Genomic DNA, 26,480 nt, shown 5'->3' with positions numbered 1-26,480 from the left:
ACCAATCCAATCAGGGCTAAACCCTACAAACCCAACCTTAACACCACTAAAACCACCTTAACCTTAGCAATCCAACCTTAACCCCACCGACCCATCTTTAACCCAACCAATCCAATCAGAGCTAAACCCTACAAACCCAACCTTTACCCAACCAAACCAATCAGAGCTAAACCTTACAAACCCAACCTTAACCCTAGCAATCCAACCTTAACCCCACCAACCCATCTTTAACACAACCAATTCAATCAGAGCTAAACCTCACCAACCCAACCTTAACCCAATCATAATGCCACCAATCCAACCATAACCCAACCAATTCAACCATAACCCAACCAATCCAACCTTAACCCAGCCATAATGCCGCCAATCCAACCTTAACCCAACCAATCCAACCAGATCTAAACCCTACCAATCCAACCTTTACCCTACCAAACCAATCAGAGCAAAAACTCACCAACCTCAACTCAACCAATCCAATCAGAGCTAAACCTCACCAACCCAACATTAACACCACTAACACAATCTAACCCAACCTTAATGCCACCAATCCAACCATAACCCAACCAATCCAACCTTAACTCAACCTTAACCCAACCATTATGCAACCAATCCAACCAGACCTAAACCCCACCAACTCAACCTTAACCCCACCAGCCCAACTTATCCAATCTTAACCCAATCCCCCACTAATCGGTAAGTGTATTTAATACTTTGATGACCACTAAAGAACACACACTTTACACATGCATTTCTTTGACAAGCTGACAAATCCAGAAGCAGTATCTAAAGAGCATCATGTGGGCTAAGGGCGGTAGAGTAATATTACAGGATTTTACCCTCCCCCACCCCATTAGTGTCAGAATTCCTTTAATATGGTTCCAAATGACTAAATAATATTTCAAAGGTAAATAAATGTTATATAATGTTGAGTTAGCTTCAATACTTCATAGTTTTTTGCTATTTGTCCAAACTTTTGCCTGGTGCTGTATTTCTGTATAGTGTGTGTGTGTGTGTGTGTCTGGCTGGCAGGCCTGTGGATTTTGCGGCAATGTCTCAACAAGAGCAAAGGGATTCAGCTCAAGCTGTGAAGTTCCTCATGGCCATGGTGCTGGACAGGGGTCATCTGTGGGTCAGCCAGAGACGTGCTCTATAAATACAGCTCTGTACACAGGAAGTGCAGACGTCTGGAGCTCAGACATCAGCCTGGACAGACCAAAGAGTGGCCAACTGCCAACCACACCACTGATGCTAACACTGAGATAGCATCAACACGAGATACAACCAGAAACTATTCGGGAGATCAGAGATATTTAGCCATTTATGCCACTTACCATACTGATTTTGTTATTTATAGGTTTATGTTTGAGTAAAATGAACATTGTTCTTTTATTCTATAAACTACAGACAACATTTCTCCCAAATTCCAAATAAAAATATTGTCATTTAGAGCTTTTATTTACAGAAAATGAGAAATGGCTGAAATAATGTTTTAAGTTCAAAATTTGGTGGAATAACCATCTTGGCATCATGTTCTCCTCCACCAGTCTTACACACTGCTTTTGGATAACTTTATGATGCTTTACTCCTGGTGCAAAAATTCAAGCAGTTCAGTTTGGTGGTTTGATGGCTTGTGATCAACCATCTTCCTCTTGATTATATTCCAGAGGTTTTCAATTTGGTAAAATCAAAGAAACTCATCATTTTTAAGTGCCCTCTTAATTTTTACAGAGCTGTCTTCATTGTGTAGCTTGATATTTGGGTGGAGCTACTATCTAAGTGCAGGTTCAATCTGTGGTCACAAGTGATCCACAACACCAGGAAAATGAAGACTAGCACATGCCTCCTCTGATTCACGTGAAGTCCGAAAGACTCCACCTGTACCGTGTAGCATCACAGCACTAACGCTCGAAAGAAAAACGCAGCGACTCGGTTCTGATACATCGGCTCACAGACGCAGCTTGTGCTGATCCACATCACCCTATAAGTGATGAGGAAAAAAAAGAGCACCATCTACTGTACCCACCCAGAGAGAGAGAGAGCAAGGCCAACTGTGCTCACTCAGGGCTCCGGCAGCTGATGGCAAGCTGCATGACCTGGATTCGAACCAGTGATCTCCCGATAGATCATAGCGATAGATCATAATTTGGTGCACCTTATAGTGCGAAAAATACGGTAACTCTTGAGTTCAGCACAGCTGTTCACTGAAAGCCTGAAATTCTAGGTGACTCTACCTCATAAAGCTCAAAAACTGTCTAATCTAAGCAAGAATGTAAAATATATAATGCACATTCTAGTTTGTTTAACACGGTTTTGGTTTACTAAATTATTCCATATGTCATTTTTGAAATTAGTTGCAATGCTAATAGTGTGTGTGTTTGCTGTCTCACCTAGCAAACATCCTCCATCTTCACTGTGATGACCTGAGAAACCGGTCGAGTGTGTGTATAAGTGTGTGTATAAGTGTGTGTGTGTATAAGTGTGTGTTCAGCCGGGCTCCTCGCTGTGAAATTCTGAGACGTAATTCATCCATGGCAAAAAGCCGAGATCAAAAGCTCCCCCGCACCACTGTAGCCCCCCCGACAGCCCCCGACAGCCCCCCACCCCCATTCTGTTCCAGCAGCCCAGTTCAGCCTGGACCAGTCGTTAAACTACAGCGATAAACTACAGGAAATCAAACACCGTGAGAACAGCCCAGCAGCACAGCTCACCTCCAATCACACCTACACCTACAGATACAATAGCACTGTTATATATACTGTATATACACTAGTGCTGCACGATACTGGATATATTTTACATTGCAAATGTTATTTTTTTGACAATATATATCGCGATATTAAACAATGCATGGTCCATGACAGCACAAGCCCCGCCCCTACCTGTGTGCTGTCTCGTGTCCGGACCAATCAAGAGCTGAGTCAGCACCGAGCTCAACTCAAAACCCGAGGAAAACAGCAAAACAACAGTAATCAGCCCTTTAATCAGCATTTAAATGGCTTTTCAAAAGTTAAATAAGCATTTTTCTGGGATTAAAAGCGTAGATTCAGCTGTAACTGGAAATATCTGCACTGCAAAACTGTGCTGGACTGAGGTGCACAGCTTTCCACACCTGCAAGCATGTGCCCAATCATGTGGATGGGCTTCTCAGGCAGCAGCAGCCTGTCACTCACACAGACACAGAGACAGCGCTGTGTATCTACTACTTGTTTCAATAATCAAAGCATTGCAACATGACGTGTTTGATTGATTTAATTGATTTAAACGACATCACGTATCCTGTGATGGGACTATTGCGCATGCGCACATCGCCATGACGATGCTTAAGCGATATACCCTAATATGCAACCCTATTATACAGCTCAATAACATCAGAGCAGCCTACAGTACTCTACACCAGACCACAGGAGCCCTTTGGAGATGCTGCATTTAATATTTATAAAGGCTTTTATTAAAGTAAAGGTTTTGATTTGTGTGGCATCAAAAGATCTTTTTGAACACCTTTACCTTTACTTTGCAGTCTCTTGGATCTCCTGCAAGCCTGTGTTCCCACCTAAAACCTAAGTGAACTTTTTAAAAAAAGAAATATATCATGCAAAACTTACTTTTTTGAGTGTTTTTGTGTTTACACTTGGGTCTCGACTTACCCTATAAACACTATAAACACTCCAAATATCAAAAAATCTATCCATACATCCGTTTTCTGTAAAAGTTTGGTGCCATATGGAATCATTTGCTTCTATAAGCCGTTTGTTTGAATGCTCCTCCCTTATCGTGACATCACAATAAAAGGAAACCTAAATAAATTCAACAAAGCACCACCTCTCAGCAATTAACCCCTCACTAGAGCCCCAAACACTAAAAAAACAGTTTGAAGAAATGCCATTTCAGCCATTTCGATCTGCTGGTTGAGAAGCTCAGACGTTATTCAGAGCAGGATTAGCAAGCAGACTTCTTCTGAGGGAGGGATCTGTACCTAAATCAGTGGCAAATCAGCACAGCTCAGTCCTCTTCTTTTTGCTTTCTTTTGAGATCTTTTATATCTTTTTTCCAGATCTATTTGCTTCTTTTGGTGAGCCTTTTGCTCACAGCAAATTTCAAAAATCCAGTTCAAAAATCTGGAGTTAAACAAAAATGTGTGAAAGTGTTGAATTGTGTGAGTTTATTCCACAACTTAAACTACAAGTTGAGTTGAGGGGAGCTCTTTGGTGGTGTATCAGAGTATTTCAGAGTTTATTCCAAGGTGTTGAGGAGCGTGACTGAACTCTCTAATGGACGTGTCCCCCAATCCCATCTTATGATTATGATAGGTTGTGACCAGTATTATTGCACAAGAGTGCAAGAGTAGCAGTAAATAAATATCAAATAAATAGTAGATAAAAAGGTGATAAAAATATTGCACGTTAAACATAATGCACAAAAGGTCTTTTCTTTTCTGTTCTTACACCCTCTGTTGCCGCTCACCCCTCTACAAAGGTGCGACAGGAATGTGTGGTTTGACTTTGTGGGGTTTATATAGTGTGTTGCACAGGTGTGGCTGGCTGCCACTGATCACCGCTGAGGATTCTGGGAATTGGAGTTTCTGGACCCAAGTTTTAGGGTATTCCAGTTACAATTTCCTACTTAGAACTTGGAAACTTTGATATACGAGTTGAAACGTAATGAACCGTAGCTACAGATGTAATGATGATGTAGAGTAACTGTATTAAAACAGTACAGCGCAGTAATAACGCTACACTCCTGCAGGTTGAGGGAGCTGAGGGTGGTTATGGGAAGCGTGGCTGGAGTAATAACGTCTCCCTGGTGTTGATATGGGAGGGGAGGGGCTGATGGTATCAGGCTGAAGAATGTAATTGTATCAGCAGATCTCAGTGTTTACCCCCATCCTCACACCGTCAACTCCCGCCTGCACCCCTGCTGACACCCTGTTACCCTCCCCTCCCGCTCACCCGGCCCTGATCACTATCACCCGCTTTATCTCACACACACACACACTTATATACACACACTGCTGAACTGCTGATGCTGTTAAAGCACAGATACAGCAAAGACCAAAGACCTTTAGAAACTATCGCTTATTCCTGTATATCATTTTACCTCATTATAGTAAGCTCTATAATGCTTTACGAATTTTCATATGATCCACACGCTCATTCTGACAGCCTGTAATATTAATTAATATTAATCTACAATGTAGAAAAAATAAACTACCATATTTATTGCACTATAAAGCACCTTATAATCCGGTGCTCCTTATGTATGAATTCTATCAGTCAGGTATTAAGGAGCAGTAAAGTCACTCTGCTGAATTACAGAGTTATACAGGAGTTTCAGTTTAGTTCTCCAGCACCCAGACTGGAGCAGTATTAGCATTAGCTGCTAACTGCGCTAAGTGCTAGCTTTTTTGCAGTTCAGAAGCAAGTATATCGGACTGTAACCTGCTGCTAACCCTGCCTAGCACTAGTTTTAACATTTGCTGCTAACTGCGCTAGCTTTTTAGTAGTTTAAAAGCAAGTATATCGAACTGTAGCTTGCTGCTAACCCTAGTTAGCACTGCTGGAGCAGCATTAGCATGAGCTGCTAACCCGGCTAAGCGCTAGCTTTTTCACAGTTTAGAGTCAAGTATGTTGGACTGTAGTCTGTGTATTTACAGTGTTAAAACAAAGCTACGTGGCACAACCCGCTAGCTAATGACGCCCTGGCTAACTGGAACACTCACTGTTGGGTGGTATTAGCTAGCTGCTAAATGTGGCTAGTGCTAGAGGTTAGCTGATAATGCTAAATCTAAGTTTACTGTAAATAAACAGAAGCTCTTTACTCACCCAAAAACACAGTTTTAGAAGAGAAATCTGTGTACATTAACATACAGCACTTGATTGACTTTAAAATAAAATATATATTTTTGAGAATTACAGTTTAGTTTACTTAACTTAGCTTAGTTTAGCTTTACAGGTTTCGCCACTGAGTGGCGAGACCTGCTGAATAAGAAAATTAGAAGGAAAACATGGCGACACTCCTGTTCCTTACTAGTGTCACATAATCAAGGATTATGTGCCTTATAGTGGAAAAAAATACAGTAAATAAAGAAGTAAAGAAAAACACAGAATAGGAAGGCGCTGACCAAATAAAATGAATGAAAATGAGTGAAATATTTTGGGTTTATATTTTTCTCTGATTTGGGGTTGTAATTAATTATGTAATTGATGTAATTATGTAATTTAAACAGCACAGCTAAAGCTTTCCCAGCGTTAAACTCCATAGGTCCGCCGCAAAAACCCGAAACCCACCAGTGTTTCAGCACCAACCCTAAATCGGCCTCTCCGCCGACTGCGGCTACACACACACACACACACACACACACATCTGGAAGTGTGCAGTGATGGAGAGAGCAGGCTGGATAACAGTGGCCCATTTGCAGCTATTCTCAATCTGGGAGGAATGTGGGGGTCCGGCCCTCCCCCTCCCCCTCTCGGCGCTTTGAAGCGGACGCCGCTCCGACAGCTAACCACTCTCAGATGTGAGCGGGCGGCTTTACGAGCAGAGTAATGGCCGTACCTACATGTGTGAGGAGGCCGCAGAGAGGGGAGCTACGCTAACAGCCGCTGTTTGGAACAAAGTTTTTCCTCATAAAAATAAACAAACAGATCTAAAAACCATGATAAAACCAAAAAACGGGGGGAAAAGTGACTGACAGACTGTAATACACTACAGGAAGTGAAGGGGGCGCTCTATAATGCTGTATATTACCCTTTATTTTCATAATATCAACACATTACATAAATTATTCACTCTCTGATATTATTTACACAGTATCCACTATCAATTATTCAGTAATTACTATTAATTATTCAGTATCCACCATGGATTATTCAGTGTCTACTATGATTTATTAGTATCCACTATAATTTAATCAGTTTCCACTATGGATTATTCAGCATCCACTATGGATTATTAAGTACGTACTAATTATTATTTGGTAATTACCATAAATTATTCAGTATCTACTATAAATTATTTAGTATCTACTATTAATTATTCAGTATCCACTATGAATTATTCAGTATCTACTATTAATTATTCAGTATCCACTATGAATTATTCAGTATCTACTATGAATTATTCAGTATCCACCATAAATTATTCAGTATCTACTACAAATTATTTAGTATCTACTATTAATTATTCAGTATCCACTATGAATTATTCAGTATCTACTATAAATGATTTAGTATCTACTATTAATTATTCAGTATCCACTATGAATTATTCAGTATCTACTATAAATGATTTAGTATCTACTATTAATTATTCAGTATCCACTATGAATTATTCAGTATCCACTATAAATTATTCAGTATCCACCATAAATTATTTAGTATCTACTATTAATTATTCAGTGTCTACTATGAATTATTCAGTATCCACTATGAATTATTCAGTATCCACTATGAATTATTCAGGATCCACTATGAATTATTCAGTATTCACCATAAATTATTCAGCATCCACTATGAATTACTCAATATCTGCTATGAATTATTCATTACTCAGTACTAAGTGTAAATTATTTACTATCCACTAAAATGATTTAACATCTACTATCGATCGTATCTATTATCTAATTTGAATCACATATTAATATGTTTATAAATTATTTATTAATTATAGCAATTATTCAAGGGCACTTCAGTTACTGAATCAGTTTCTCTGATTTTGCTATTTATAGGTTTATGTTTGAGTAAAATGAACATTGTTGTTTTATTCTATAAACTACAGACAACATTTTCCCCAAATTCTCCCAAATTACAAATAAAAATATTCTCATTTAGAGCATTTATTTACAGAAAATGAAAAAATGACTGAAATAACAAAAAAGATGCAGAGCTTTCAGACCTCAAATAATGCAAAGAAAACAAGTTCATATTCATAAAGTTTTAAGAGTTCAGAAATCAATATTTGGTGGAATAACCCTGGTTTTTAATCACAGTTTTTATGCATCTTGGCATCATGTTCTCCTCCACCAGTCTTACACACTGCTTTTGGATAACTTTATGCTGCTTTACTCCTGGTGCAAAAATTCAAGCAGTTCAGTTTGGTGGTTTGATGGTTTGTGATCATCCATCTTCCTCTTGTTTATATTCCAGAGGTTTTCAATTCAGTAAAATCAAAGAAATTCATCATTTTTAAGTGCTCTCTTATTTTTTTCAGAGCTCAATCTGAAAAGGTTAATATGATAAATATATTTCCTAAATCATATATTAAAGTAAGGGAGTGAATACTGTAGTGTTTCCATGACTCCACCCAACACACACTTTCTGTTTACAGCATCTTTTTAACGGCTTTTCCCTTCAAAACGCCTCAGGCAGAATCCAACAACAGAGCCTTCAATTAATGACGGCATCTATACCAACAATAACAACAACAAACACTTTTATATGGAAACACAGCGTATACGGTTCTCTCTGAGCGTAAAAACCCTGCAGTCGCCCCAGTGTTTCACTTGGCTGAAGCTCCGCAGATCAAACGCCGGCCCAGATCCAGCAGAACCAGCCAGAACTGAGTTTAGCTCCAGGTATTTTCTCTCCTCTTTCAGCTCCCAGACCTGCTAAATTAACCCTCAATCAGAGAGAGTGGCAATCAGCTAGCCTCCCTTAGCATCGCTAACGCTAATATTTACACAAAAATCATCAGAGCTCCTCATAATCCGGTGCTCCTTATGTATGAATTCTATCAGTCAGGTATTAAGGAGCAGTAAAGTCACTCTGCTGAAGTACAGAGTTATACAGGAGTTTCAGTTTAGTTCTCCAGCACCCAGACTGGAGCAGCATTAGCATTAGCATTAGCCGCTAACCGAGCTAAGCACACCAAACGTTAGCTCTTTCGCCATTCAGAGGTCAGTATATCAGCCTGCAGTCTTGGTGTTTACCGCGTTAAAACAAGCTACGTGGAACAAACCATTAGATAATATCACCCTGAGTTACCGCTAATGTTAGCTGCTAATGCTAATGCTGCTGCACCCAGCCTTAGTAGAAATAAACAGTTTTCAGAAGAGAAATCTGTGTAGATTAAAATCCAGCGCTCGTTTAAATTTAAAATATAATGGTTTTAATTTTTATTTTAAATTACAGTTTTGTTTACTTCTACCCTCAAATTCTCCAGATCTTCTCTTTAATTGTTCCACAAAGAAAAACAAAAACCTTTAGTGATGCTGCTTTTAGCCACTACGCTCCAAAATGTTGGAACAACCTTCCAACTGATTGAACATTGACATTTTTAGGCGCAAACTAAAAAAAATCGATGTATTCAGTCTGGCTTTTATGTAATGTTTAACATTAATTTACTATTATATATACTTATATTAATTCTACTGTAATATTATTATTCTTTCTTTCCTTCTTTTTATTTACAATATTTACTTTAATCACATGTGAAGTACCTTAAATGTCAATCTTAGTTGTCTGAAAGGTGCTATATAAATAAAGTTTAATTGATTGATTGATTACTTAGCTTAGCTTTACAGGTCTCGCCACCCAGAGCTGAGATCTGCTGAATTGGAAGGAAAACATGGTGACACTCATGTTCCTTACTAGTGTCGCAAAATGTGCCTCATGATCCGGTGCACCTTATAGTGCGAAAAGAAAGGGGAATCTCACGATCTATCTCCACCCAAAAGAGCACTTATGTAGGATAAAACAAAAATTATAAGAATAATATAGAAAATACAAATAAAATAAATACACACATTAAAAATAGGAGAATAGGAAAGTAGCAGCAACATTAAAACGAGAGTGCAAGTGCATAAGAAACTGTTAGCCCTGGTTATCAGCAGGCTACAGGCTGTTAATACTTGTCTCTGAACGGTGAAAGAGCTAGCGCTTAGCGTGGTTAGCGGCTAATGCTAATGCTGCCCCAGCAGTGCTAGCCGGGGTTAGCAGCAGTCTACAGCCTGATAATACTCACCTCTGAACGGTGAAAGAGCTAGAGCTAATGGTAAAAGAGCTTAGCATGGTTAGTGGCTAATGCTAATGCTAATGCTGCTCCAGTCTGGGTGCTGGAGAACTAAACTGAAACTCCTGTATAACTCTGTACTTCAGCAGAGTGACTTTACTGCTCCTTAATACCTGACTGATAGAATTCATACATAAGGAGCACCGGATTATAAGGAGCTCTGATGATTTTGGGGACAATTAAAGGATTTTAAGTGCAGCTTATAGTATAAAAAAAAGAGTTAAATCAGATGGCAGAGGGGGAGTTTTAGAGGATCTGGAGGAAAATAAGCCCCAACACCTTCAAAGCTCTTCTTCCACAGTATAAATATCCTCCAAATAAATAAACTACACACTATATAACTCTACAGCCTTCAACTGCTATTCCCAGCATACAGCGGCCGTGAGAAACACACACACACACACACACACACACACACTCTCTCTCTGTGTCTGTGATCTGGTGTTTGAGCTGAAGTGCGGTGTTGACATTAGAAGCCGCTGTTTGCTTTGGCCGGCCAGCAGACGCCTTCAGTGCAGAGGAAACATCTCAAAGAGCCGGAGTGTTTCATCCACACACACACACATTGCTGGTTCGAATTCCAGTCATGCAGCTTGCCATCAGCTGCAGGAGTCCTGAGAGAGCACAGTTGGTCTTGCTCTCTCTGGGTGGGTACAGTACAGTAGATGGTGCTCTCTTTCACCTCATCCTTCCTAGGGTGATGTTGATCAGCACAAGGCTGCATCTGTGAGCTGATGTATCAGAATCAAGTCGCTGCACTTTCCTCCGAGCGTTAGTGCTGTGATGCTACTCGGCTAAAAGGTTCAAAAAGAGGCGGAGTCTAACTTTACATGTATCGGAGGAGGCATGTGCTAGTCTTCACTCTCCTGGTGTTGGGGCATCATTAGTGATAGGGGGAGTCCTAATGAGTGGGTTGGGTAATTGGCAAATTGACCTGGGAACACCATTGCTGTTCTTGACAAATTAACTTTTATTTTATATGTATTTTTAATATTATAGAATAAAATATGGAACACAAAACGCATAACCATATTTTTCCTTGTCGTCTACGACATTATTTTGATACTTCAAATAATTTCAACATAATTCCACAGTTATCCTGTGCAACAGAGGTAACTCTTGCTCTTCCTTTCCTGGGGTGGTCCTGATGAGTGCCAGTTCCATCATATTAACATTTTTGATGGTCTTTTTTACAACTGCAATTGAGGAAACTTTCAAAGTTCTGGAAATTCTACTTTTTTTCTTTTCTTTATTTAGTTGAGTAGTTGTTGCTTCTCATAATCTGGATTCGAACATTACTCAAATATTCACTATTCACTGTATACCTGTAACTCTACCTCTTCACTACTTTACTTTAACTGATGCTCTCAATCACTTTATTAAGAGGCAAGAAATTCAAGTAATTAACTCTTGATGAGTTCAGCAGCACAGCTGTTAACTGAAATTAGCCTCGTAAAGCTGACTGAGACAATCCAGTATAAAACTGTCTAATCTAAGCAAGAGGTGCTGCTTTGAAGAATGTAAAATATAAAACATATTCTGGTTTGTTTAACACTTAAAACCCTACAGACGGATTTTCCATCCAAAATCGCACCTTGTGTTCTCAGCTTAATTACTCAGGAATCCCTTCACACATAAACATAATCCATATATGGTTAGAAAGGGCGGAGCTTACTCTTTCTAAAAATATTGATCACATCCCAGTGCGGTAAAGCTAAATCTACAAGAAACCCATTGAGAAAAACACCTAAAAAAGTGACAAAAATCTCCTCCCCCAACCAATATTATTTACCTTTAGTGCTTCAAACATATTTATATGATGTTTCAAACCAAATAATATCAGTAAATAAAGACTCAAAAGTGTGAAACTACCTGCTTTACTCAAACTAAAGCTAGGTATGGTGTGCGCACTACTTTATATAGTTTTTATTTTACTCGAACATTTTTACAAAGTAGTTATTTTGCACTAAACATTTTTATTTATTTAGACTAGTTTTCTTTGTGTGTCCTGATTAAAATACTGAAAGGTATAGGCTGCTCTGAGTGTCAGGTGTTTTTTAGTATCTACATGTATCCTAGAGGTGTGATTATTGATTATCAAGATAAATAAATCCGCCTGATGCTGTTTCTCCATGTATTTTATCAAAGTAATAATTAATAATCCATGTAATGAACTATTGTCATCAATATTTTTATGCTTTCAACTCATAAACACTCTAGTCTAACTCTAGTCATTTCTGAACATATATCTTAGGTGTGAATATATTTAAAGTCTATACATTCAAAAAAACAAAAAAACAGGCGCTTGGTAAAATTAAGACCAAAAAATATAAGGAAAATATAACAATTTTGCCTTCTTTTACATTTTAAATGATTATATTTTTGAGCAGCCGTATGTCTTCTGGAGTAAAAGAGATCAGGGCATGTGTCTGTCTGATATAATTACTGTGTTATAAGACCTGGAAGAGGAACTTTTTGACAAAAATTGAGAAAAAACACACCAAAAACAGCTTTTTTGTTCACTAAAGGTAAAAATCTCAACAGTATTTCCACTTCAGCTGCCCATCCTTACTAAATAAATCACAAAACTACCCTCCACACCCAACGTCCATACTGTCCAACCCCAAAAACCTCCGTACTCTTTAAACGCTGCCCCCTGGAGCCCCTTCAAAAGGCCTCAGAAAAACAAACCCACCCCCATCCAGCCTGCACACTCCTCTCCCAGCCGTCCTCCTTCCTGCAGGGTTAGAGCTGTATAAACTGGAGCCAGGCGTGAGCGGGGCCTGCTGAAAGACCCCGCTGTTCTGGACCCCCGCCACATGCTTTTCATTCAGAGATGAAGCCTCGCAGCTCCACTTCTACTGAACCAGCTCCAAAAACAACCAGCGAGGAAGAGGGAGGGAAAAAAAAACTCATCAAAGCCGTCCAGTCTGCGAAAAAAACACACAAAGCCACAGAAGCCCACCTTCAGGACCCTCAAACACGGCCCCGGGAGGAGGGTCACCTTTTCTGGAGGTACAGGAAACGGGTGGGAACGCTAATCACCAGCAGAATAAATGAAGCCCTGGGGAACGGTGGGGAACTGAGGCTGAAGTTACGAAACTTCTGCTGAGTTACGCTGAGCGGTTATACTGTATCTGAGCCTGATTAAAGAAAAAAACGTCCACAGAACTGCAGCCAAACGGCCGAGACGCGTTCCTGACCAGAACTTCAGCCCGTACTTATAGATACCACTGAGTCGTACAGTCCTAATAACCACATAATGCCAGGTTCTCAATACACGACTTTTTGAGTCGTCAGTCGTTGTGTTGTTCACACTACACAAATAATTGTGCTGTAATCGTGATCCCTTTAGTTGTTAAGACCTTTACACCTCATAACTGATTTTTCGCTGGGCGAAATCGCAGACTCACCTGGCTGCTCTCCAGAAACACGTTTCATCAAGAGAACACATGTGAATGGATTTTTACTTTCTGGACCTGGACCACTCACCTCAGTGTGTAAGTAACTACAGGTTTAAATAGGATCTCCGGTGGATTTGGTGTTTTACAGAGACTCTAAGACTAGGTCAGTGGCTGAACTGTACTTAACAGTTACGGGATTACACATGTTGTAAAGTAACATATGACATTGAAAAGACTGTTATTAGTGTAAAAATGTCTTTATTTTAACACGTTTCTAACTGTTGTCCGTCTCTCTGCTTCCTGGTGTCGCAGTGCTGTTAGCCAATCAGAGGGTCTCATTCCAGCATTTTTTTTTTCATTTTAAAAATGTCTAGTTGTGGTCTCTAGTATGAATGAATACCATGCAAGATGTGAAAAAAGAGATGAGAAAAAATAGTGCTACGGTGATCTGGTATAACACTGCTTTAGTCCCATGGAGGAGTGGGGTGTGGTGGGAAATAATAAATTTTCGGCTCTTGCTCATGAATATTCATACACACAGACCTTTAATAATTTAATACCATCATTCTTCTGAATAAAACAACGATTTCACACTTTCTTCTGGGTGCAACTATTTTTGCAACCATGTCTTTGATGCTGTAGAATGTGTAGAAACAGCTTCACAGAGAGGCCTGGTGAAGCTGAACTGACTGGGCGGGGAGTGTTGATGTTTCCACTGCTGGACAGCGGAGCCTCAGGAGTGTTTTCTGAGAGCCGTCTGGGAGCCCCACACAAACACACACACACACACACACACACACACCCTGTCAGGGTTTCCCCAGAGCCGCTGCCCCTTTGGCTCTGGACCATCAGTTTGATCTCCTGTCCGCCGATCTCTCGCTCCGTCTTTACCTCACGCCAGGTGTTTACACTCACCCCAATCCAACCAACACCTGCACTGATCCGTCAATCTCTCTCTCTCTCCCTCTCTCTCCCTCTCTCTCTCCCTCTCTCTCTCTCTCACAGCCAAGTCCCTGAATCATTCTCTCCTGTCATTCTACACAAAGAAAAACAAAGCCTGTTTTTCCAGCGGCTTCCTTTGATCAGTCGACAGTCACCCCTGAGGCTCTGTGCCATAACCGCACTAACGTTAGCCTAGCATTCAGTTCATCCATTAGTTCCTCCTTCGGTTCCTCCTTCAGTTCCTCCCTCGGTTCCTCCATTCGGTTCCTATTTCAGTTTCTCCTTCAGTTACTCCTTCAGTTCCTCCTTCTATTCCTCCTTCGGTTCCTCCTCTTTTTGGTTCTTCCTTCGGTTCCTTCTTCGGTTTCTCCTTCGGTTCCTATTTCAGTTTCTCCTTCCGTTTCTCCGTCAGTTCCTCCTTCGGTTTCTCCTTCGCTTCCTCCTTCAGTTCCTCCTTTGCTTCCTATTTCAGTTTCTCCTTCAGTTCCTCCTTCCATTCCTCCTTCGGTTTCTCCTTTTTTTGGTTCTTCCTTCAGTTCCTTCTTCGGTTTCTCCTTCGCTTCCTATTTTGGTTTCTCCTTCGCTTCCTCCATCAGTTCCTCCTTCGGTTTCTTCTTTGGTTCCTCCTTCGGTTCCTCCTTTTGGTGCCTCCTCCTTTTTTTGGTTCTTCCTTCAGTTCCTTCTTCCATTCCTCCTTTCTTGGTTTCTCCTTCAGTTCCTCCTTCAGTTCCTCCTTTTGGTGCCTCCTTTTGGTTCCTTCTTCAGTTCCTCCTTTCGGTGCCTCATTTTGGTGCTTGCTTTTAGTGCCTCCTTCAGTTCCTTCTTTTGGTGCTTCCTTTTGGTTACTCCTTTTGGTTACTCCTTTTGGTTCCTCTTTTTGCTGCCTCCTTCAGTTTCTCCTTTTGGTTCCTCCTTCGGTTCCTCCCTCACTTCCTCCTTCAGTTTCTCCTTTTGGTTCCTCCTTCGGTTCCTTCCTCAGTTTCTCCTTCAGTTTCTCCCTCGGTTCCTCCTTCAGTTCCTCCTTCGGTTCCTCCTTCAGTTTCTCTCTAAGTTCCTCCTTCAGCTCCTTCGAAAGCACAGCCTACCAAAAGTATTGGATGGAGCTCCATCATTCCAGAGAACACTGGAATTCCACTGCCCCACAGATCAATACTGCGGGGTTTATACCCTTCAATTTAACCCATGTCTTGCATTAAATACAGGCAGCCTGGTGTCTCAATGCATTTAGGCATGTAGACGTGGCCAAGAAGATCTGCTGCAGCTTTATCTGAGCATCAGAATGGAGAAGAAAGGTGATTTAATTGACTTTAAACATGGCATGGTTGTTGGTCTGAGTATTTCAGAAACTGCTGATCTACTGGGATTTTCTCACACACAAAAATCTCTAGGATTTACAGAGAATGAGCTGAAAAAATCTGAGAAAATATCCAGTGAGCTGCAGTTCAGTTCTGTGGGAGTAAAGGCCTTGTTGATGCCAGAGATCAGAGATCAGAGGAGAACGACCAGACTACCTTGAGGTGATAGAACGACAACTGTAACTCAAATAACCTCTCGTTACAACCGAGGTCTGCAGAAGAAGAGCATCTCTGAACATCAGCACAACACGATGTCCAACCTTGAGGCGGATGATGATCTACAACAGCAGAAGACCAATGTGCAATAATTTAAAATAAAAGCGTTCCTTCATATGTGCATCATTCAGAACTGAAACAAAGCTTGAGAACTTTGGAAAGTGCTCAATCAAAACCTTCCTGCCATGTTCTCCAAACAATGCCTCATTATTCCAGAGCTTTACAGGGACTTCTGTTCTAAAAAGCTTAAAAACGCCTGACTTACGACTCTGTAAAATAAACTACCAGAGAAGCCGGAGCTGCTGAAACCTGCGCCGACAGCGCTTCATAAATCATCTCAGTGATTTCTTCGCCAGATATCATAAATCCATCAACTAATTTCGAAAGAAACCAAACAAAAGGAAGGAATCGCTTTAAATGCTACTTTTTATTGCTACCAATTCATCAGCAGCCAGCCCTGGAAGAATATTAAACAGTCTGTTATGGCAGTGAAATAATATCTCTGTTCCAGAGGCGTGTTTTAACAGCGTTAACAGAGGCCAGCGCTGGGCCTCATCACTCAGAGATCACTCCACAGCTCTGTTCCTCTCTCAGCACTCCATCACCACCCTCACAAACCAACACTTCTGAGATTCTGACAAAGTTCCTTCCTCTCAAACCTGTAAAAACGACTCGTCTACACCAACCTGCCACTTTATTAACACCACCTCCCTGTTTCTGGTTCTGTTCTTCAATATTCAGAACCCCACAGGAGAGAAAAACACCACAGAACAGCTTTTATTTTATTATTATAATTACTCTCAGCTCTGTAGTGATTAGCACTGATTAGCATGATGGTTGTGTATGAGCTTGAACGTGCAAAAAACGTGCAATAGGCATGTACTAATTCTCTTAAAGTGGGTGGCAGTCTGTATTATTTAGTTTCTAAACTGAAAGCAGAGGTATTTCTGAGTGGAGAAGTATATGGATAAATATAGTGTTTAATGGTACCAGTGTTCTGAAACTACCATCCCTGCTAAGTCTAATTCTAATATATAATTATTCTAAAAAAACTGGGGTGTCCGGTCGCTTTTCACAGGAGTTCTTCTTCTTCTGGCCACGTCACGCATCGTTATGTTTTTTCCCCATTTTCTCCCCAATTTACACGGCCAATTACCCAACCCACACATTAGGACTCCCCCTATCACTGGTGATGCCTCAACACACCAGGAGGGTGAAGACTAACACATGCCTACAGGGTCTACGATAGCAATAAGCATCACAACACGCATTGGGTAGAATAAGCAGAAAACCTATATAAAGTCATGCAAAATATATTAAATAAATAATTATAATAAAAAAAAAAACTGATATACATTTTTGGCTTATTAGCTTGTTAAGTGTCTAATATGTTATGGATGGGTATGACTTCATCTACAGCTCTTCTACTGCACACACACACTCACACTCCCACACACACAGACTAGAACACACACACACTCCAACACACACACACTCCCACACACACACTCCCACACTCTCTTAAACATGACACTAATAGCAGTGATGTAATGCTGGGTGTAAGAATGGGAGCCTTTGAGAGGAGAGAGACGCCGCCAGCGGATGGAGCTCAAACCCCACATCCACAGACTGCTAACTAACACACACACACTATACACACACACACACACTATACACACACACACACCGTATTTTACCACATTACTCTGTAGGTATAAGTAGTAGTTGAAGAATCAACTCAAGCTTTTTACTCTTTAAGTAAAAGTAGTTAAAAAAAAGTACTGGATATAAAACTACAAAAATTAAAGTATAAAAGTAGAGTAATGTAAAGAGAAAAAATAAAGCCATTAAGAAAAAAGCTTAGGCCACGCCCACAGAGTCCTATAGTGCACTACTAACTCCGCCTTCCCTCCCCAAAACACATTTTAACATTTTACTAAAAGTCATAATGACTATAATTTTAAAATATTATAATGTTAATGTTGATCATACAATTTGGGATTTTGCACTAGTTTGTTCCCTAGTGTTTCAGCTGCATATATGCTGATTATAAATGAATGTAAATATATTAAAGTAGAAGTTTAGTTGGACTGGAGTTTGTTTGGAGTTCTCTTGAGTCTCAGCACGGATCATCTTCATACTAGACTACATACTAGGGGTATCACGATTTCAATATTTCATCGAAATCGATTGAAATTATGTTATGGTCTCGAGTCTCAAAGTCAAAAAGAGGATCGAAGATCCCTTCCTCAAATGGCGCAGCACACTGTAGCTGAAAGAGCAGCTCTTTCTCCAGAGAATGTGGACATTCGTCGTTTTGTCTAGCCTCAAATATGTTAATAGTTTTGGTACCTTAAGGAGCATCTTTCTCTCAGATAAAGTTAATAATAAATCTTTATTAAAGAAAAAGTCTTAACGTCTTATTTTTCATGTTTAACTGTTATAGTAGGATAGAGTTCAGTTTATTAAGGCTCTAATTGTTCTATTATTTTCTACATGACTGTTCCTGTATTTTTGTATTATTTATTTTGTTATGTTGCACATTGCTGTTTTAATCGTGCACACTGCTGCTACCCAAAAAAAGCCACTAGATGGCATTACATATATATCTTAATTAAATGATTTAAATTTGACCATTAGTGCCTAATGTGGTGTATTACAGATCACTTGTATCACTTTGCATCACTTATATCAAGCCCACCTTTTGAAATAAGATATTGTAAATTTGATGATGAATCAAACCAATGACTGACCATAGACTAATCTAAAACTGACATAGACCTCTCTGCTGTAAAAAAAAAAAGAAAAAAGAAAAAAGAAAATCGAGAATCGAATCGTGACCCTAAAATCGGAAATTAAATCGAATCGAGGATTTAGAGAATCGTAACACCCCTACTACATACGTCTGCTATGAAACCAATAAGGAGTGGGAATGGTATATATGTATACTTCTCTACATCCAATCACTATCAGATTCACTCTATCTGGATAAAGGAGAGATTTATCTTATTTCATTTTATTGAATAAAAACGAGCTGAAATGAAATAATGAAATAGGAGTAAATTAAAAGTAAATTAAAAACCCAAAGGCTTCACAAACTTACAAGCAACTCTAGGTGTACAATAGACCATAAAAGTAGCATAATTGTTTCTTTTCTTCTCGTTATTATGAGTTCTCTTGAAACTTAATTTGTGGTCTCAATATAATACCTTGTGGTCACACCTTAATGAAAGTAACCCCCTTATCACCTCAGGGGCTCTGCAGGAAACACCAGAAATGAGGAAACAGTTAAGCACGTGTTTGAGGATGGCCTCAAACTGTCAAAACATACTGAATAAGCTAAAAACGAAGGTGATTTACACAGATTTGTGTAAAGAAGATTAACTGTCTATTTGTTCACATAGGAAAGAAAACCAATGGAAAATGACAGATTACTGCCAATGCTATGAACCACTGCAGATCCTCTAGATGTCCAATGAGCTCCTAATGAGCAGTTAAACTAAGACTGGAAACTTCACACACTGGTTATACAAGTGATTCCAAGACTACGTTCAGATTCCCAGACTAAAATGATTCAAATCTGATTTTTTGCTCAATGTGGCTCAGATCTGATTTTTTCTGGCTCTTTTTTATATATGGTCTTTAATCCGATACGTATCCGATTCATGGACATGCAACATAATTTCAAACAGTCAAATTCGGAATTCATGCATCTTTTTGCTCTTTTACACATTAGCATTAGCATTAGCGCTACATGCGTCTCTCTCGTACCCACACTGCATCTCTTGGTGCAGCTGTGCAGCTATAGCTGCAAAAAAACAGCAAAAGCAAACCACCTGGCCTTTTTTCACCTCCTCGACCTGAACATGAACTTCAGACCAGCTGTTTCCTGTTTCTCCACTTCAGCAAAAGATGCCAAGATGCATGAAAACTGTGATAAAAACCAGCATTATTCCACCAAATATTGATTTCTGAACTTTTAAAACTTTATAAATATGAACTTGTTTTCTTTGCATTATTTGAGGTCTGAAAGCTCTGCATCTTTTTTTGTTATTCCAGCCATTTCTCATTTTCTGTAAATAAATGCTCTAAATGAGAATATTTTTATTTGGAATTTGGGAGAAATGTTGTCTGTAGTTTATAGAATAAAACAACACTGTTCATTTTACTCAAACATAAACCTATAAATAGCAAAATCAGAGAAACTGATTCAGAAACTGAAGTGATCTCTTCATTTTTTTTTTTCAGAGCTGTATATCTCCAGAGCTCTGTTCCATACTAAGAATCAACTTCTTGGTGCAAAGTTTATTTCTTTCAATGGGAATAACTGAATAGACTACTTAAAAGCCAATTTAAAGCAAATATTACCTGAATTTCTCGTATTTTCTGCTCCGTTCCATATCTGTCACTTTCCTCAGCTCCTCTTTTTGATATAAAGCCATTCACCACGAAACTGTCCCCTAAAAATAAGTAAAAATGCATAAAATTAAGTTAAAAATGAAAAAAACACACAAGTTCACATTAAAACAAATGCTTAATTACTTCCCTAAAACTGAGAAAAACTTATTTTTAAGTTAAACATGAATAAAACACACAACTCCACAGTAGAAAAATGCAAAATTACTTTCTTAAATTTTTATAACAACTTAAAAATAAGTTGAAAATAAGTAAAAATAAATAAATAAAACCTTGCAAGTTCACCGTAAAAAATTGTAATTACTTTCTTAAAAATTTAGAAAAACTTTAAAAGCAAGTTAAAAATGAAAAAAACACAAGTCCACAGTAAAAAAAATGCAAAATTACTTCTTTAAAAACTTGAATAAATAAAAAAACACACAAGTCCACAGTACAAAAAGGTTCAATTCCTTCCTTAAACATTTAGAAAAGCTTAAAAATAAATTTAAAATAAGTAAAAATAAATAAATACAACCAAGTCCACAGTAAAAATACTAAATTACTTCTTTAATAAATTAGAAAAACTTAAAAATAAGCTAAAAATGAATAAACCCACAAGTCCACAGTAAAAATGCTAAATTACTTCCTTAGAATTTTGAAAAACTTAAAAGTAAGTTAAAAATGAATAAAGACACAGCTGAGGGGCTTACCTTCAGGGTTCTCCCTCCTTCTGCAGGCTGTATAAACACACACAGCACAGATATCAGCTTTATAATGTGTTCAATCAAACCACACAGCGAGTGTGTGTGCAGATAGTATTTAGTGTGTGTAGAGAGTGTGTAGAGTGTGTGTGAGGACTCACCGTGTTTGGACTGGAGTTTGCCCATTTTTAATCCCCAGTTTGAGTTTTATTAGTGACATTAATCCTCACATCCTGTCCCGAGGCGGAAACAGAGCCTTTAAACCGCATCTAAGGGCTCCAGGTCTGAGATAAACCCCTTATTTTAAGATAAAACCCCGACATAGCGAGTTTATCTCGAGATATAAACAGGCTGAGTGCGAGAGCAGCGCTCAGACTGCAGCCCTGCGCTCTACTGAAGCAGCGCCGCAGCGGAGACGCGCTCTGACTATAGCCCCGCCCACTCCACAAACACGCGCTCCTATTGGCTAGCAGGAAATGCTGTAAGCCCCGCCCTCCAGCGTAGAAACTTATAAACAAGATGTATAATTCTATATTCAGTGTTTACATAAAATATGCTGCCTAAAAACAAAAGTACTTATTTATTAACTAATAAATTAAATAACTAATTAATTAGTTAATTAATTAATTAATTATCAATATCTGCTACAAATTTGCTATGTAGTTCTTTCTTCATTTCTTATTTAATATTAGTATTTAATTCACAAGTAAACATTTAAAACAATTTTTATGTGTATATACATATATATATATATATATATATATATATACAGCTCTAAAAAAAATAAGAGAGCACTTCAGTTTCTATTTATAGGTATATGTTTTAATGTTATATTTATATTTATATATCTTTTAGGCAAAAGGTGGCGTATTAATGCAAGGGGGCCTTGCATTCCTAAAAAAAAAAAAAAAAAAAAAAATATATATATATATATATATATATATATATATATATATATATATATATATATATATATATTTTTTTTTTTTTTTTTTTTTTTTTTTTTTTTTAGGAATAAAAAAACTGAAAAGTTTTCAGTTTTTATTCCTAAAAAATTTAAAATATCCAATAAATTTCGTTCCACTTCACGATTGTGTCTCATTTGTTGTTGATTCTTCACAAAAAAATTATAATTGCATATCTTTATGTTTGCAACCTAAAATGTGGTAAAAGTTTGAAAAGTTCAAGGGGGCTGAATACTTTTGCAAGGCACTGTAGCTGCACAGCTGCATCAAGAGATCTGTGGGTACGAGAGAGGAGCACGTAGCGCAAATGCTAAAGCCTAAAAGCAAAAACATGCATGAATTCTGATTTGACCGTTCACATTCATATCGCATTTCCATGGAATGTAAACATATCCGATTTATGACCACATATAAAAGTGACTCTGATTGTGAATCTGATTTATGAAAAAAATCGGATTTGGCACGTTCGCACAGCCATGAAAAAAATCTGATCTGAGCCACATTGAGCAAAAAATCAGATTTAAGTCACTTTAGCCTGGTAATGTGAACGTAGCCTAATAAGCAAGAAATTCAAGTAATTAACTCTTGATGAGTTTAGCACAGCTGTTAACTGAAAGCCTGAAGAGCAGCAGAGATGTGTAAAACTGTCATCTAAAAATTTAAAATATAAATAATTTTCTGTTTTTTAACACTTTTTTTGTTTACTAAATAATTCAATATATTTTTCTTTTTCTTAATCTACAGAACATTTTAAAATAATGAAACAACACTGAATTTAAGGTGTGTCCAAACTTTTGACTGGTACTGTATATATTTAATACTACTCTGACACAACGAGTGTAAACAGCATATGCAAAACAGGCCCAGAGCCACGCCCCTTTATTACCAACACTTCCTGCTGCAGAATCAGTTACACCCCCGGGCTATTTACAGTACATACTGTTTACACTCACTGGCCACTTTATTAGAAACATCTTCCAACGTTACCTTGTGTTTCCACTAACTGGCCACTTTATTAGAAACACCTACCAACATTACATCTTGTGCTTCTTACACTCACTGGCCACTTTATTAGAAACACCTACATCTATTAACTTGTGCTTTTTCCACTCACTGGCCACTTTATTAGAAACACCTACCTACATTACCTTGTGCTTCCATACTCTCTCTGGCCACTTTATTAGAAACACCTATCAACATTACATTACCTTGTGCTTCTTACACTTACTGGCCACTTTATTAGAAACACCTACCTACATTACATTATCTTGTGCTTCCACTCTCTTTATGGCCACTTTATTAGAAACACCTACCTATACTATCTTGTACTTCTAATCACTGGTCACTTTATTAGAAACACTATACCTACATTACCTTGTGCTTCTTCCACTCTCTGGCCACTTTATTAGAAACACCTACCAACATTACATTATCTTATGCTTCCACTCACTGGCCACTTTATTAGAAACACCTACACTGGCCACTTTATTAGAAACACCTATCTACATTACCTTGTGCTTCTTCCACTCACTCTTTGGCCACTTTATTAGAAACACCTATCTACATTACCTTGTGCTTCTTCCACTCACTCTCTGGCCACTTTATTAGAAACACCTACCAACATTACCTTGTACTTCTCCCACTCACTCTCTGGCCACTTTATTAGAAACACCTACCAACATTACCTTGTACTTCTCCCACTCACTCTCTGGCCACTTTATTAGAAACACCTACCTACATTACATTATCTTATGCTTCCACTCACTTGCCACTTTATTAGAAACACCTACACTGGCCACTTTATTAGAAACACCTACCAACATTACCTTGTACTTCTCCCACTCACTCTCTGGCCACTTTATTAGAAACACCTACCTGCATTATCTTGTGCTTCTTCCACTCTCTGGCCACTTTATTAGAAACACCTACACTGGCCACTTTATTAGAAACACCTACACACTGGCCACTTTATTAGAAACACCTATCTACATTACCTTGTGCTTCTTCCACTCACTGGCCAATTTATTAGAAACACCTACATTACCTTGTGCTTGTAGAGGCTTATTCCCAGTGGAGGAAATGAAGCTGTCTGGACGGGGTTTGTGAAACTCTGTCAGTAATTGATGGTATTAGACAGGTTTATAAAGGATGATGATGATGATGATGAAGGTGAAGGTGGAGATGAAGGTGTGGGTGTTTGTTTGGTTTAGAGTTCTCCGTCAGTCTCGCGCCGCAGGGGGGAGTGAATATAACTCTGTAAGAATAATAACGAGTGTTTTCTTTGTTGCGTTTCTCTGCGGTGGGGTTTTGGAACAGATGCCTGATTTTAGATGAGAGCTGGAGGGTGAAGAAACGCCTCCAGACGGGGTAATTATGGAGTTATTTATCAGACAGGCATGCTTTCATTTTCAGACAGACAGAAAGAGAGAGAGACAAGACTTTAAGGGTTAATGAACGATGAAATTCAGCTGAGCATCATTCATTCATAATTCAACTGGGTTAAAGTTAAACAAATTACCTGAAGAAAAGTCAGCTTTAAATCATCACCATACTTTTAATTAACACTAAACTTGAACACAGTACATTTATGCGAAGAAGATCACAAGCCATCAAACCAAGATGAACTGCTTGAATTTTTGCACCAGGAGAGTAAGGCATAAAGTTATCCAAAAGCAGTGTGTAAGACTGGTGGAGGAGAACATGATGCCAAGATGCATAAAATAAACTGTGATTAAAAACCAGGGTTATTCCACCAGGTATTGATTTCTGAACTCTTAAAACTTTATGAATAATTGATATATTGAGATAGTATCTCGAAATAATAACTTACTATCTCAAAATAATGACTTAGTATGTCAAAATATTGAGGTAGCAGTTTACTTAATAATAATTGTTAAAAAAAAAAAAAAAAAAAAAAAATGGGCATAAACAGCATGAGCACCGACAACAAAATGACAACATGACTTTAGTGGTCTATTATCAACCTGTAGCCTGCTGCTAACCCCAGCTAGCACTGCTGGAGCAGCATTAGCATTAGCCACTAACCACATCACTAAGCACTAGCTCTTTAGCTGTTCAGAGTGGAGTATTATCGACCTGTAGTCTGCTGCTAACCCCGGCTAGCACTGCTGGAGCAGCATTAGCATTAGCCACTAACCACAACACAAGCACTAGTTCTTTCGCTTTTCAGAGGGGAGTATTATCAGCCTGCAGCCTGCTGATAACCCAGAGTAGCACTGCTGGAGCAGCATTAGAATGCCAAACTGATAACACACCTGTGAAAAATATGGGATTTGGGCCACTTTAACAAGCAGAGACCCTTTTCTGTTCGACAGCGTCAGAAAACCTCAAATATTAAATCAGAGCTTCCAAAATACATTCCAAAGATCAGATCAAACACACACACACACACACACACACACACACACTTCACAGGTAAAAACACGCACAGTTTACCTGCCAAGTATTTAGCAATACAGTGAATAAAAGAAGCCGGTGTAAATCAATAACCTGTACTGAGACACACAGCAGGCCAAATCTTACCTCATCAATTAGCACAAAGACAAGAGCCTCTTTATCATCCATCAGTTCCTGAATCTGTTCCTGAGTCAGGACAAGTTAATCCATTATATAAAGCTCTCTTATATAAACTTTCATTCAATATTTTTTTCAGTATTTTGGAATGTTAAATGTTAAAAGCAGAATATGTTTTATATTTTACATACTTAGATGACAGTTTTGCACATCTCTGCTGGATTTTCTCAGTCAGTTTTATGAGGTAGAGTCACCTGGAATTCAGGTTAATTTCAGTTAACAGCTGTGCTGAACTCATCAAGAGTTCATTACTTGAATTTCTTGTCTCTTAATAAAGTGTTTGAGAGCATCAGTTAAAGTAAAGTAGTGAAGAGGTAGAGTTACAGGTATACAGTGAATAGTGAATATTTGAGGCAATAACTACTCAACTAAGTAAAGAAGTTAAGAAATCAGTCAATCCAGATAAAAGAATTTCAAGAACATTGAAAGTATCCTCAAGTGCAGTCGCAACAAAGACCATCAAAAGCGTTATAATGATGGAACTGGCACTCATCAGGACTGCCCCAAGAAAGGATAAGCAAGAGGTTCCTCTGTTTCACAGAATAAGTTCATCAAAATTGTATCCATATTATATAAAATAACAGTCATTTGATGTCTTTATTTATTTTCCCTACATAGTAAATGAATAGTGAAGGGACCTATCAGACTATGAAGGGACACATAAGGAATCATGTAGTAACTTAAAACAGTGTTAAAAAAAAATAGAATACTCTGTGGAGCATTTAGCTGCTCTTATCTGGGGAGCTGTTTGTTAACTTGCGGTTTCTGAGGCTGGTAACTCTGATAAATTTATTCTGTAAAACAGAGGAAACTCTTACTCTTCCTTTCCTGGGTCAGTCCTGATGAGTGCCAGTTTCATCATTCTAACATTTTTGATGGTCTTTGCAACTACACTAAAAGTTT

At 38.5% G+C, this 26,480-nt stretch overlaps 1 protein-coding gene across 1 annotated transcript in view; it reads right to left on the bottom strand.

Moving 5' to 3' along the window:
• nkd2b (NKD inhibitor of WNT signaling pathway 2b) overlaps positions 1–21,400 on the bottom strand; it is a 38,198-nt gene extending 16,798 nt beyond the window's left edge. The window contains exons 1-3 of the mRNA XM_049468210.1: positions 21,180–21,400; positions 21,028–21,054; positions 20,291–20,382 (exon numbers count right to left, since the gene is read on the bottom strand). Coding sequence (XP_049324167.1) covers positions 20,291–20,382; positions 21,028–21,054; positions 21,180–21,204 — 144 coding nt within the window. The 5' untranslated portion in view covers positions 21,205–21,400. The remainder of the gene's footprint in view (positions 1–20,290; positions 20,383–21,027; positions 21,055–21,179) is intronic.
• Between the last annotated feature and the right edge of the window lie 5,080 nt (positions 21,401–26,480).

The sequence above is a fragment of the Astyanax mexicanus genome, chromosome 1, assembly GCF_023375975.1.
Source record: "Astyanax mexicanus isolate ESR-SI-001 chromosome 1, AstMex3_surface, whole genome shotgun sequence".
NCBI lineage: Eukaryota > Metazoa > Chordata > Actinopteri > Characiformes > Acestrorhamphidae > Astyanax > Astyanax mexicanus.
The sequence above is the reverse complement of the archived record's forward strand: the minus strand, read 5'-3'. Positions and strand labels throughout refer to the sequence as shown.